Here is a 14,515-nt window from a genome sequence, read left to right as displayed (position 1 = left end):
AAAAACCGTGTGTGTGTGTGTGTGTGTGTGTGAGTGAGTGAGTGAGCCTAGGAGTATCCGCAAATCTAAGGCGACGTTGGACAGTCTTAGGTCTTAGGGTTAACCCTAGGTTAATGGACATTAGTGTGTGTGTGTGTGTGTGTTCTGATTCTTTAATAGACCTTTAGAGGCAGGTCAAGTACATGAGAGCACTGCATGTCCAGTCATGGCGTGCCTCCTCTATAAACACCCCCTCTCACACCACACCACATCTCCCCACTCGGCTCCAGTAATAAAAGGACAGTGTGTGTGTGTGTTTAGGTGTGTGTGTGTGTGTGTGTGTGTTTAGGTGTGTGTGTAGGTCTGTGTGTGTGTGTGTGTGTGTGTGTGTGTGTGTGTGTGTCTCCTCACTCGGCTCCAGTAATAAAAGGACATTAGTGTGTGTGTGTGTGTGTGTGTGTGTGTGTGTGTGTGTGTGTGTGTGTGTGTGTGTGTGTGTGTGTGTGTAGGTGTGTGTGTGTGTCTCCCCACTCGGCTCCAGTAATAAAAGGACATTAGTGTGTGTGTGTGTGTGTGTGTGTGTAGGTGTGTGTGTGTGTGTAGGTGTGTGTGTGTGTCTCCTCACTCGGCTCCAGTAATAAAAGGACATTAGTGTGTGTGTGTGTGTGTGTGTGTGTGTGTGTGTGTGTGTGTGTGTGTGTCTCCCCACTCGGCTCCAGTAATAAAAGGTCAGTGACTGCTAATAATGGACAGCAAATTCAATCTCTGTAAGACATGAGGCATAACTGGCAGATCCTGATTTTGTCTCTCGCATGCTTAATCACACAGTGTGTGTGTGACTGGCCTTGTGATGTGACGAGCCAGAGCAAGGCACGGCTTTAGAGTAGGGTCAGAGCTAGCCTGAACTGCCCAGGGCACGGCTTTAGAGTAGGGTCAGAGCTAGCCTGAACTGCCCAGGGCACGGCTTTAGAGTAGGGTCAGAGCTAGCCTGAACTGCCCAGGGCACGGCTTTAGAGCAGGGTAAAGACTAGCCTGAACTGCCCAGGGCACGGCTTTAGAGCAGGGTAAAGCGTCCCACATACTCGCCACTCCCGACCGGTGGCGTGACAATGTGACGTCACGGGAGCGCCGTAACCATTTATACTCGCGCGTGGTGGTCACGACACTAGTTGCAATATTCATTGGCCTCATTACCATAACAACTACCCTCTGTGATGATACTTCAGACTTCGGTTGCTTCTATTCACAACTACCATCATTACCATCTAGTTTCCAAGGTGTGTGCAGCTAGCTAGCTAGCTGGCTAGATAGATAGATAGATAGATAGATAGATACTTTATTCATCCCGATCTAAATTTTAGCAAGTAAGCTAGCTGGCTGGTGCTGAGAAATGAGTTTGTGTAATTTCCTGAGGTGGAAAGAGATTTTTTTCAGGTCTTAGATATCCTTTGGTTGAAAATAAATATCTATGTTACCTTTTGCTGGATTATTGGCATGGGTCCCTGGGTCTTGGGTCTTTCATCTTAATTCCCTCTCTCTGGTAGCTTCATTAACTTATCCAGCAGACTATTTAAAAATCACGAACTCTCGCTGGTAACCTAGCCAGGTTAATTTCCCTCTCTTCTCAAACTGACTATTCATACATGTTTATTTAAGATGTGGGCTAGGCTATATGAAATGCCTGAATGTGGTTTATGTCTCTATAGAGGCACGCATGCTCCCTGATCTTGGCTTCAAGCTCATCCTGCTTCTCGCGCGCATCTGAAAAAAAATCTCCGGTGCACGACCTGCCTGCGTGAGGCTGAAATTTCTCTCGCAACAGAGGACATGACGCAATTTTGACGTCACATTGTTGCGCTACCGGTCGGGTGCGGCGAGTATGTAGACCGCTTAAGGCTGAACTGCCCGAGGCACGGGTGAGGTGTGCATAGGAGCAGTATATAGTATACAGGAATATATACTCTTTTGATCCTGTGAGGGAAATTTGGTCTCTGCATTTATCCCAATCCGTGAAGTAGTGAAACACACTCAGCACACAGTGAGCACACAGTGAGGTGAAGCACACACTGACCCGGAGCAGTGAGCTGCCTGCAACAACAGCGGCGCTCGGGGAGCAGTGAGGGGTTAGGTGCCTTGCTCAAGGGCACTTCAGCCGTGCCTACTGGTCGGGGTTCTAACCGGCAACCCTCCGGCTACAAGTCCGAAGCGCTAACCAGTAGGCCACGGCTGCCCCATAATAACCAGTAGGCCCATAATAACCAGTAGGCCACAGCCGCCCCATAATAACCAGTAGGCCACAGCTGCCCCATAATAACCAGTAGGCCACGGCTGCCCCATAATAACCAGTAGGCCACAGCTGCCCCATAATAACCAGTAGGCCCATAATAACCAGTAGGCCACAGCCGCCCCATAATAACCAGTAGGCCACGGCCCATAATAACCAGTAGGCCACGGCTGCCCCATAATAACCAGTAGGCCCATAATAACCAGTAGGCCACGGCCGCCCCATAATAACCAGCAGGCCACAGCTGCCCCATAATAACCAGTAGGCCACGGCTGCCCCATAATAACCAGTAGGCCACGGCCCATAATAACCAGTAGGCCAGGGCTGCCCCATAATAACCAGTAGGCCCATAATAACCAGTAGGCCAGGGCTGCCCCATAATAACCAGTAGGCCACAGCTGCCCCATAATAACCAGCAGGCCACGGCTGCCCCATCATGTGTACTGGAATGGAAGGTTATGGTGTGGGTGTGTGTGTGTGTGTGTGTCTGTGCGTGTGTGTGTGTGTATGTGTGTGTGTGTACACTGTGAGAAGGTTTTTTTGCAGTGATTTTCTCACCTGGTCAGGAAGAAGACGTTGAGCAGGGACATGAGTGTGATAAACTGGTACCATGCCGCCCCCAGCCACCAGAACGCCGCCTTCGCAGCTTTCCCTACACACACATACACACACACACACACACACACACCCCAGACAAACACACACACACACACACCCCAGACAAACACACACACACACACACCAGACAAACACACACACACACACACACACACACACACACCAGACAAACACACACACACACACACCAGACACACACACACACACACACACACCCCAGACAAACACACACACACACACCCCAGACAAACACACACACACACACACACACACACCCCAGACAAACACACACACACACACCCCAGACAAACACACACACACACACACACACACACCCCAGACAAACACACACACACACACCCCAGACAAACACACACAAACACACACCAGACAAACACACACACACACACACACACCAGACAAACACACACACACACACACCAGACAAACACACACACACACACACACACACACACACAGGGAAGAAACAAAAAAGGCAAAATTAAACTTTTATTATCCTGTAGGAGACATGAGCCAGAGACATGAGACTAAGATGAGCATGAGATGAGCATGAGATGAGCATGAGCCAGAGACATGAGACTAAGATGAGCATGAGATGAGCATGAGATGAGCATGAGCCAGAGACATGAGACTAAGATGAGCATGAGATGAGCATGAGCCAGAGACATGAGACTAAGATGAGCATGAGATGAGCATGAGCCAGAGACATGAGACTAAGATGAGCATGAGATGAGCATGAGCCAGAGACGTGAGACTAAGATGAGCATGAGATGAGCATGAGCCAGAGACATGAGACTAAGATGAGCATGAGATGAGCATGAGACAGAGACTAAGATGAGCATGAGACAGAGACTAAGAGCTGGAGTTCAGTACGGCTAAAGCCAGAGACAGATGAGCTCCAGAATACTGGCAGTACAAATGCAAAAACCCAGCATAATTAAGAGCTAAATCTGTCAGCGCCTGCCGTTGAGCAATGACAACAATCTTCTCATAAACAGATGCAATGTTTTGTGTGCAGTTTGGAATTTCTGCTGATGGCGCAAAAGCAAGAGTTAAGGGCCTTGTGTGTGTGAGACTGAGTTCACTAAGGTGCCGAGTCAAGATCATCACAGTATACAGGGTCACAAGCAGGAGTGAGCGAGACATCGGGGAAAAAGAGAGAGAAATAAGAAAAAGAAAAAAAGAAAGAAAGAAAGAAAGAAAGAAAGAAAGAAAGAGAGAGAGAGAGAGAGAGAGAGAGAGAGAGAGGGAGGGATGGGGAGAACATATATAGACAGACAGAACAAAAGGAAAATGTCTCTACACAGAGAGCTAGAGAGACAGACAGGGTGGGTGGGTTTAATGGGTGTGTCTGTATTGACTGCGAGTGAAAGAGACTGAGTGTGTATTGCGTGCAAGTGTGTATATTGAGTAAGAGTGTAAGAATGTGTGTGTGTGTGTCTGTGTATTGAGTAAGAATGTATGACGGTATGTGTGTGTATGTATGCATTGAATGTGAGTGTGTCTGTTGATTGATAGTGTAAACGTGTGTGTGTGTGTGTGTGTGTGTGTGTGTTGAATGTGAGTGTGTTTGTTGATTAATAGTGTAAACGTGTGTGTGTGTATTGAGTGTGAGTGTGTTTTGTTGATTAATAGTGTGAACGTGTGTGTGTGTGTGTCTGTGTATTGAGTAAGAATGTAAGACGGTATGTGTGTGTGTATGTATGCATTGAATGTGAGTGTGTCTGTTGATTAATAGTGTAAACATGTGTGTGTGTGTGTATTGAATGCGAGTGTGTTTGTTGATTAATAGTGTAAACGTGTGTGTGTGTGTGTGTATTGAGTGCGAGTGTGTTTTGTTGATTAATAGTGTGAACGTGTGTGTGTGTGTGTGTGTGTGTGTGTATTGAGTGCTGACCTGGAGCTAAGAGGACAAGCCATAGCAGCGCCAGCAGCTTCCTGGTGACGTTGGCTCCGGTGGAGGCGATGGCACGACACACCTGCAGCACACCTGCACCTGGACCACACCCACCGGGACAGACACAGCCAATCAGCTACCAGCTCACAGAATGCCCCTCCACCACATCACTCACTGCCATGTTTCTCTAACTATGACACTGATTTCAATGAAGTTATAGCATTAATGGACATCATTAACCAAAAGACATGAACATAACCTTAACCATAGGGTTTCACTTCAGTGTAGTTGACCACAGGAGTACATGTGCAGTGAATAAAACTAAATGAACACGTTAGAATGAAATGAGTTAAACTAGAGGAGTTAGCTGGATTACAGCAAAATATTAATCTGGACAAAGGAAATGAGTTAAACTAGAGGAGTTAGCTGGATTACAGCAAAATATTAATCTGGACAAAGGGGGACCGGAGTCATCTCAGCAGAGAAAAGAAAGACAAGAAAGCGATAAAATGTGAGTTAAAACTTCAAAGAAAATATGTTAGATAGGAAAAGGGAAAAACGTTTGTTAGACCAGAATGTTAGTCAGAATGTAGTTTATAGAGGTCTGCGCTACTGCTAAGAATGTTAGGATCTGGAGAAAAGTGCTGAACCAGTTAGAGGTGTGTTAGGCACGCAGGGACGGCAAGTCTTCAAATGTGTGTGTGTGTGAGTGTGTGTGTGTTTGTTTCTGTATCTTGTGAGTGCACATGTGTGTGTGTGGAGGGTGTATGTGTTTGTATCTGTATGCATGTCTGTGTGCATGTCTGTGTGCGTGTCTGTGTATGTGCCTGTGTGTGTGGGAGTGTGTATGTGTGAGTGTGTTTGTATCTGTATGCAAGTGTGTGTGTGTGTGCATACTGTATGTGTGTACGTGTGTGTGTGGGAGTGTGTATGTGTGAGCGTGTTTGTATCTGTATGCAAGTGTGTGTGTGTGCATATGTGTGTACGTGTGTGTGTGTGTGTGTGTGTTTGTGTGTGTGCCTGCTTGTTTGGGAGTGTATATTTTTTTATCTGTATGCGTGTGTATGTGTGTGTGTGTGTGCATGCGTGTGTGTGTATGTTTGTATCTGTATGCGTGTGTGTGCATATGTGTGTACGTGTGTGTGTGTGTGTGTTTGTGTATGTGCCTGCGTGTGTGGGAGTGTATATTTTTTTATCTGTATGCGTGTGTGTGTGTACGTGTGTGTGTGTATGTGCCTGCGTGTGTGGGAGTGTATATGTTTGTATCTGTATGCGTGTGTGTGTGTGTGCGTGCTTGTATCTGTATGTGTGTGTGTGTGCGTGTGTGTGTGTGTGTGTATGTATGTGCCTGCATGTGTGGGAGTGTATATGTTTGTATCTGTATGTGTGTGTGTGTGTGTACGTGTGTGTGTGTGTGCTTGTATCTGTATGCGTGTGTGTGTGTGTGCGTGCTTGTATCTGTATGCGTGTGTGCGTGTGCGTGTGTATGTATGTGCCTGCATGTGTGGGAGTGTATATGTTTGTATCTGTATGTGTGTTTGTGTACGTGTGTGTGTGTGTGTGTGTGTGTGTGTGTGTGTGTGTGTGTGTGTGGGAGAGCATGTGCAACCTGTGTAAGTCAGGAGGGCCAGCAGTGCCCCCAGCAGGCCTCTGCGTCGTGAGGAGTGTGTGTGGAGTGTGTGAGACTCCAGGTGTTGGCTCCCTTTACAGTCGTCACCTACAGACAGCGCCACACACACACACACACACACACACACGGACAACACACACGGACAACACACAGAACACAACAAAAACACAAACAAAAACAAAACACAAAGTCTTCATGAACCAAGGCTGAAAAGAATGAGAAAGCAAATGAATGTAAAACAGTGTGGGGCGATGGAACTGATCCAGCGCAGTAGAACTTCATATGTGGGACAGACGCAGAGATGGGGAAGGGGAGCTTATGCAAATAAGAAAGTGACATGACTGGACATGCACCATCAAGGAAAACAACACAGCTTTTGTCTGCCCATCTGCCCGTGTGTGTGTGTGTGAGTGTGTGTGTGTGTGTGTGTGTGTGTGTGTGACTCTCCCCCTCCCCCCTCTGTGTGTTCTCATTGCTGAGGCGTGCTGCTTTCTCCCGGAGTCTGACACAAGAGCTCATTGTTCTCTGCGGTCGGTCTGCCTGTCGCTTGTTCTGCTCCTTCTCTTGCGTGCTCGTTGGTCACGGCCCTGTCACCAACGTCAACCCGTCGGCCCTTGACCTCCCCTCTGTGTGTGTGTGTGTGAGAGAGTGTGTGTGTGTGTGTGAGAGAGTGTGTGGAGGGGCTTAACCCTGTGGACAACAGCTCTGGCTGTTTTGGGACTCGGCAGCCTGTCAGGTCCAGCTCCTGCTATTGAGGTGTGTGTGTGTGTGTGTGTGTTTAGCCAGTTGTCAGCCTGTCAGGTCCGGCTCCTGCTATTGAGGTGTGTGTGTGTGTGTGGTGCAGCTTTTTCTCACGCAGTCGGCCGAGTGGCCTGGCGCGGACGCTAAGCTCCCAGAGCCCCAGTGCACTGACCCATCAGCATCAGAGGGCACACACACACACACACACACACACACACACACACACACACACACACACACACAACCCTGGAGCAAACCCTGAGGCCAGGAACACACCAGGCAAAAACCATAGAGTGGAAGACTAGGGGTCAAAGTGTGAAAAAGGCAGTGTGTGTGTGTGTGTGTGTGTGTGTCTGTGTGTGTGTGACACTCACACAGAGATCCATTTAGGTTGAGATGTCCGTCACCCGTCACTAGGTCCTTCACGTTCATGCTGCCACAGTAACTGGAGTGAGCTGCAACACACACACACACACACACACACACACACACAGACCCAGACACAGACACGTCATATCTGCTATTCTGCTAAACAACCTTCTACCTCCATACGTGGAGGACGACAAACATGAGAGAGACGGAGGAGAGAGGTACAGGTCATTTGCCTGTCACCTCAGTGGAGCCCTTTTGCATACAAGACCACACACACACACACACACACACACCACACACACACACACACACCACACACTACCATGACCTGTGTGAGCCACGAGTTGATGGAAAACAAACAGACACAGAAAGAGAGAGAGCAAGAGAGAGAGAGAGAGAGAATGAGAGACAGAGCAAGAGTGAGAAAGAGAGCGACAGAATGAGCGCAAATGAGACGATGTGACAGAGACAGATCTGTTTATAGAGAGAGAGAGAGTTTTATTTTTTTCTTATAAACTAAAGTGTGTGCGTATGTGTGTGTGTCTGTGTGTGTGTGTGTGTCTGTGTGTATGCAGTCACAGATTTTTGTTTTATGACTGTTATTTAGTCTTGATGAGTTCTGAGCTTCGGCAACACTTTCTTCACGAATTGTCATGCCAATAAAGCATTTTGAATTTGAATTTGAAAGAGAGAGAGAGAGAGAATGAGCGCAAATGAGGGGAGACGATGTGACAGACAGGCTTGATGGCAGATCTGTCTAGAGAGAGAGAGAGAGAGAGAGAGAGAGAGAGAGAGAGAGAGAGAGAGAGAGAGAGAGAGGAAAGGCAAACAGCATTGGTGCTCCATGACTGGACAGCCACTGTAGATAGGTTGTAGAACAGAGTGACTCCCATAGAGAAACAGACACCTGGCAAAGAGTCAACGCCAATTAGAGCACGATGATACGAGGGAGAAGACTGTTGGAGAGACTGAGAGATGGAGGAGGAGGAGGAGGAGGAGGAGGAGGAGGCCAACTGGTACCTTTAGGCTGGAGAGAGGAGGAGGAGGAGGAGGAGGAGGAGGAGGAGGAGGAGGAGGAGGCCAGCTGGTACCTTTAGGCTGGAGAGAGGAGGAGGAGGAGGAGGAGGAGGCCAACTGGTACCTTTAGGCTGGAGAGAGAGGAGGAGGAGGAGGAGGAGGAGGAGGAGGAGGAGGAGGAGGAGGAGGCCAGCTGGTACCTTTAGGCTGGAGAGATGGAGTGAGGAGGAGGAGGAGGAGGAGGAGGAGGAGGAGGAGGCCAGCTGGTACCTTTAGGCTGGAGAGAGGAGGAGGAGGGAGAGAGAGGAGGAGGAGGAGGAGGAGGAGGAGGAGGAGGAGGAGGCCAGCTGGTACCTTTCGGCTGGGGGTTCCTGTAAAAGAGTCTTTGCTGTAGTCTCCACTTCAGCACCCGCACGTTCTCCCAGAATGCAGCGCCCGCACCCCACAACGTGTCCAACACGGACACCAGCACACCTACGGCCGCAACACACACACACACACTCACACAGTCAGCCTGGCCATTGGGATTATCCTCAAAAGCACCAATCACGAACACTCTGCCGATTTTCTCGTGCAATCCGAGATGGGCAACCATTTATAAACACATCTATCTATCTAACACACGTGCACACTTTTGCATGATGGCTAAGAGGGAATGGAATGGTCAAATTGAGAGAGAAGAGTGGAACTGGAGACTAGAGGATGGAGACATCAAGTCTTAGGCACACAGTCACACAGGCATACACATGTACCTAGTGGGAACATGACGCTACTCCCTACTCAGAGTTAAATGGAGAGAAGGTTCATGGACAGACAGATGGAGCACACAGGCTTCCTTCAAGCCCCAAAGACAGGAGAGCTGAGAGATAAACGGAGTGTGTGTGAGCTAAGGGGAAAAGAACCAGAGGTGTTCTGTCAATCAAAAGATGAACGGAAACAGTACAGTATGAGAAGAGCGCACAGGAAGTCCCGCCCCACAGCCTGCTGATAGGCCAGTGAGAACAGTAGACGCAAGAATGAAAGAGACAGCATCCAATAGGATGGGAGGAATGAGGGATGTAAGAGGAGGAAAAAGGAGACAGGAAGTCCCGCCCACCAGCCTGCTGATAGGCCAGTGAGCATGAGAGAGGGGAGACTGATGGAGCCGGCACCCAAAGAGAAGCGAGTGGGCACTGGCGGCGGGCACGCGGGCCTCTCTACCTTTGCTGGAGTCCTGCTGCTGCGTGTGGGCACTAGAGTCGCCCAGCAGTCTGTGGAAGAGGAGGGTGATGAAGGTGAACACGGAGGTCAGCGCCCGTCTGCTCTGGTGGAGACACGCGCCCGAGACACACGCCAGCACACCTGCGCGGAGCCAGAACACACACACGCACACACACACACACACACACCGCATCACATCAGAGCTTTAACTCACACGCCATACACTGCTCTCACAGTGGCTGAAACACAAACGCATACTGCAAATGCATGCTTTGCTCAGTGCATGTTCATGTGAAACGGAACAAGAGCTCCCATTTCACTCCTGCACATTCTGAAAAGTTCACACACGCACACTGAAGTAAAACTGTTTAATTCTGTTTGATTCATCTGATTCACTTCCCCCTCGAGCCTCTTGAGAAGTCTTTGACTCCACAGCTCGTTACAGGAGTGGGAACCGAATCAAATGAGTTCAGGTGACCTCTGACCCCGTCACCATTCTGGCCAGGATCTGGGTCCCCTCGGGGCTAGAGGGCTGAAACGCAGTCAGTGGACAATTGAACCTAAGTACACATTTGGCAAACACATTTGCGTACACATTTGGCAAACACATTTGCGTACACATTTGGCAAACACATTTGCGTACACATTTGGCAAACACATTTGCGTATACATTTGGCAAACACATTTGCGTACACATTTGGCAAACACATTTGCGTACACATTTGGCAAACACATTTGCGTACACATTTGGCAAACGGAGGCCAATGTTAGTGGCGACTGCGTAGTTGCTCACCATAACTGTTTCCAGTTTAAAGCAAACAATTTGAAATGTTTACACACACTCACATTTAAAAAGGGCAAAGAGAGGGATGTCTACAGTCTGACCACATCTTGGGTTTTAGGCTGGACAAAACCACTAATCTGTTTTGGTAGCCTCCTCCTCCGTGGTGTTCTGGGGCAGGGGTCTCACCTGTCCGGTGTTTCTGGCTGCGCTTGCTGCTGTAGATGGAGGTGGTGGTCCGGTGCAGGCCGGCATCACCACCGGCCACTGCTGAGGCCAACGCGGCAGCAGAAGTGGATGATGATGAAGATGATGATGACGTGCCTGATGAAGAGTACGCGGTCAGGGCGTCTTTGTTCTCGCCGTGGAGGGAGCAATCGCGGCAGATGTAGCCGTTGGCGACGGTCGTGTGCGAGTGCGTGACGCTGGCATTGCCGTTGACCCGTGATGATGAGCTGTGCTCTGTCCGAACGCTGCGTCCTGCTGTGAGTGTACACACACACGCACACACGCGCACACACGCGCACACACGCGCACACACGCGCACACACACGCACACACACGCACACACACGCACACACACACACACACACACAAGCACAGGGGTTCACACAAGAGTTCTCCACAGTTAAAAGTGTAGGCATTTACCAGGACAATGCAAAGCAACTGAAATATGTGACTGTAGCTCTTTGAAATGTTTTAAAGATTACCAAATAAACAGCCACTGAAATATCAGTAATAAAATATAGTTTATACAGTGGATTATATTGGGAAAATAGTCAACTCACCTTTAAGGTCAGCCTCGAGTTCTGTACCTATAGTCCAGGAAATAGATACAGACAGAGAGAGGGAGAGAATGCAAGTGAAAGAGACAGAACAAGAGACAGTTATAACCTAATAGCCAGATTTAATAGATCAGAGATCACATATTTCAGTTATAACCTAATAGCCAGATTTAATAGATCAGAGATCACATATTTCTATGATCCAAATATCAGTGGAACAGTCAGACCCATCAGTGGGATGTAAGACCCAGATTACACACTCATTTTATTTCACTGTTCCATAATCCTACACATAGTAATCTTTTATCTTGATTGTTGTTGTCTTGGCAATTGTTGGAGGTCATAACGGAAATAGATAATGAATTGTGCAGCTCTACAAAAGGTTCTTTTTTTTTTATCAGCCATCTTCATCAATAACACTCACCTAAATCACCTGAGTCCTATGATATCGCCATTGTAAACACAGTTACTTTTCCAAAGCCAATTGTCAATGATGGACAAAGCTCATATTAGCATTGCTGTATCCGTAACTGCAAGCGTGCTTTGAGATATGTTCTAGCATGTACTGTACGCCCACAGGAGTCAATGAGATATGTTCTAGCATGTACTGTACGCCCACTAGTGTTGTCACAATACCAAAATTATGACTTCGATACGATACCTATTATAAATATCACAATGCTCGATACTAAAACGATACTACGGCGAAATCCTAAGATATCTGGAGAAGAAAGGACTCATACCTCCTCCAAGTGTATGGAGTCATTTGTGTTGAATTCGGTGCACTTTTGTAGTGTGCAGGTCAATTCTGGGTTCTAAACTTGTAAACTTCCTACATAATTATTATTTTTTTATAGTCAGTAAAATAGTAGGCCTACTTTGTGTGATTAAGTCCTTTATTGTTTGTTATAGTTAATTTACATTGTGTTGTGTTTTGGCAATAAAGTAGCTTTAAATAGCCAAACTAGGCAAGATCAAGGTCAGTGTTAATATTACTGCATGCAAATCACTGAATGCTATGCAGAGGGGCCTAATCTTTAGGCCATCTGATGTACAGTATAGGCTTCCCTAGGCCTTCCCGTGTTCATGGGATTTCTTTGACAGTTGCAAAGGGGAAAATGTGAGGATAGTCTTTGCGCCCAGTGTACAAGTACGACGTTCCAACCACTCAGGTCTTCGTCAGAGGGGCCTACACCATTACCTGTTGCAATATGTCTGTGTGCATTCCTACATTACGTCTATTTCTTTGATAACATGATTTGCTACCACGTACAGTAACAATAAGCCGCTATTATTATTAGGACTCAACACGCTTTGGTGGTATGCTGTGGGCTTTAATTAGCGGTCTACATGCCATGACAAATATTACCAGTAGTACTGACCGAACATGAAATAGATCGTTTACAAGTTATGGTAATGTTATTCTGGCGTGAACATTGCGCTTTCATCACGTTAGCACCCTATGATTACAGCTTGTTATGTCTCGTCAAAATGATTACAGCTCGTTATGTCTCGTCAAAATTCATTGATGAAGGAAGGTTCGCTTTATCCCAGAGAACCATACTCATTTCACTTAGGCTAGACTAAAACATAAGAGAAGAACTTGGCACTAACCACCAGTAGTCGTGTTTTCTATAGCATATTCGTTAACCTGTCGTTCTTTGAACTCTTTAAAAATGTTGGGATGTCTGTGAGGTGTTTAGCCAAGTTCCATGCGTAGCCTACAAGACTTTGAAACATATTTTACAAACGGGCCTCTGTGTATACCTGATGGCTTGCCTTCACTATTCGCGATGTATCCGAAATAGTTGCAGATTTCACTGCACCTTTTGTTTTATCCACAAGGCCTAGAACTGTCGGCAAAGAACTATGTTGACGTTGGCTGCGCACTCACTCAGAGCTGCCTGCTTGACACGCCCACTTGCCTAGATGCGTGCAAGGAGCAGTGAGAGCAGCAGTTCACACAGACACAGAACTTTATTATTTTAATAAAGTATCGATTTTAAAAACGTCTGAAATCGTATCGTTTTTTGCGTAAAATCGTGATACCTTTTTAGTATCGATACACCGTGCAACACTAACGCCCACACGAGTCAATGACAGTCAGCTGTGAATTCTCTGACGGAGATAAAGCTCTGAGACGTGTTCTAGCACGGGCTCTGAGACGTGTTCTAGCATGGAAACCAATACAGGTCAATGCCCTGATATGGAAGTGCAGAGAAAGCTAATCATTAGCTAATCATTTTGGGTGCGTCTGCGAAATGGGTTGGAGAGGAACAGAAGTAGAGCTACAGTAGTGTCCAATGACAGACCAGGAGACAAGTAGAGCTACAGTAGTGTCCAATGACAGACCAGGAGACAAGTAGAGCTACAGTAGTATCCAATGACAGACCAGGACACAAGTAGAGCTACAGTAGTGTCCAATGACAGACCACCAAAAGAGACATGGTATCTGATATTATCAAAATGATATATAATAATATATGATATCGTAATATCAAAATGCTATCTAGAGAAAGTATCTATAGACAACGTTATCTATAGAAAATCTATAGAAAACATTCGATTTCTTGTATGGTCTCATATGGTCGCATGCACAGTTCCCGTAAACAAGTTCATTGAAGGTGATTTTTCTGCAACTTTAACTTTATTACATTAAGTACTGACTGAAGTGCTCATATTTAGTGTCTACAGTTATTTCCCCCATAAGTTGCTGATGTCTTTAAGTCCAAGTATTGGACCTGGTATTCCAGGTCTACATAAGTGTGTGTGTGTGTGTGTGTGTGTGTGTGTGTGTGCTGACCCCAGACTTTAGGAGTGGAGGTGGCGTGCTCCTTGAGGCTTGCCCCGTCGAGGAGGCTCCCCGAGAGCGAGGCGTCCGTTTGGGCCTGGCCCAGCACATAGCTGCTGTGGCTGCGCAGGGTCCTGCGTATGGGCGTCTGCGTCTGCGTCAGCGTCTGCGTCAGCGTCTGGGAGTCCGTCTGCAGTTCCGCTGAGGACTGCTGCTGCTGCTGCTGCTGCCTCCGGCTTCGGACAGTTCTGAGAGAGAGAAGGGACACGCACACACACACAGAGAATTAACATTAAACTGTGAACAAACAACAAACAACTATTACTGGCAGTACTGTGTGTGGTGTGTGTGTGTGTGTGTGTGTGTGTGTGTGTGTGTGTGTGTGTGTGTGTGTGGTAG

The 14,515-nt window shown here is 47.3% G+C and overlaps 1 protein-coding gene across 8 annotated transcripts in view; it reads right to left on the bottom strand.

Annotated features, from left to right (window-relative positions):
• Positions 1–14,515, bottom strand: part of sun1 (Sad1 and UNC84 domain containing 1) — a 63,962-nt gene that overhangs the window by 25,509 nt on the left and 23,938 nt on the right. For 5 of the 8 annotated variants that reach the window (XM_042086727.1, XM_042086730.1, XM_042086726.1 and 2 more), the window contains 9 exons: positions 14,129–14,364; positions 11,329–11,355; positions 10,730–11,023; positions 9,760–9,900; positions 8,914–9,033; positions 7,545–7,625; positions 6,409–6,516; positions 4,800–4,898; positions 2,822–2,915 (listed from right to left, as the gene is read on the bottom strand). In XM_042086727.1, the coding sequence (XP_041942661.1) occupies positions 2,822–2,915; positions 4,800–4,898; positions 6,409–6,516; positions 7,545–7,625; positions 8,914–9,033; positions 9,760–9,900; positions 10,730–11,023; positions 11,329–11,355; positions 14,129–14,364 (1,200 nt within the window). The remainder of the gene's footprint in view (positions 1–2,821; positions 2,916–4,799; positions 4,899–6,408; positions 6,517–7,544; positions 7,626–8,913; positions 9,034–9,759; positions 9,901–10,729; positions 11,024–11,328; positions 11,356–14,128; positions 14,365–14,515) is intronic. The other 3 variants (XM_042086728.1, XM_042086729.1, XM_042086731.1) reach the window with 3 other exon arrangements.

The sequence above is a fragment of the Alosa sapidissima genome, chromosome 3 (assembly GCF_018492685.1).
Source record: "Alosa sapidissima isolate fAloSap1 chromosome 3, fAloSap1.pri, whole genome shotgun sequence".
NCBI classification, from domain to species: Eukaryota; Metazoa; Chordata; class Actinopteri; order Clupeiformes; family Clupeidae; genus Alosa; species Alosa sapidissima.
This window is presented reverse-complemented; position numbering and strand designations above follow the sequence as displayed.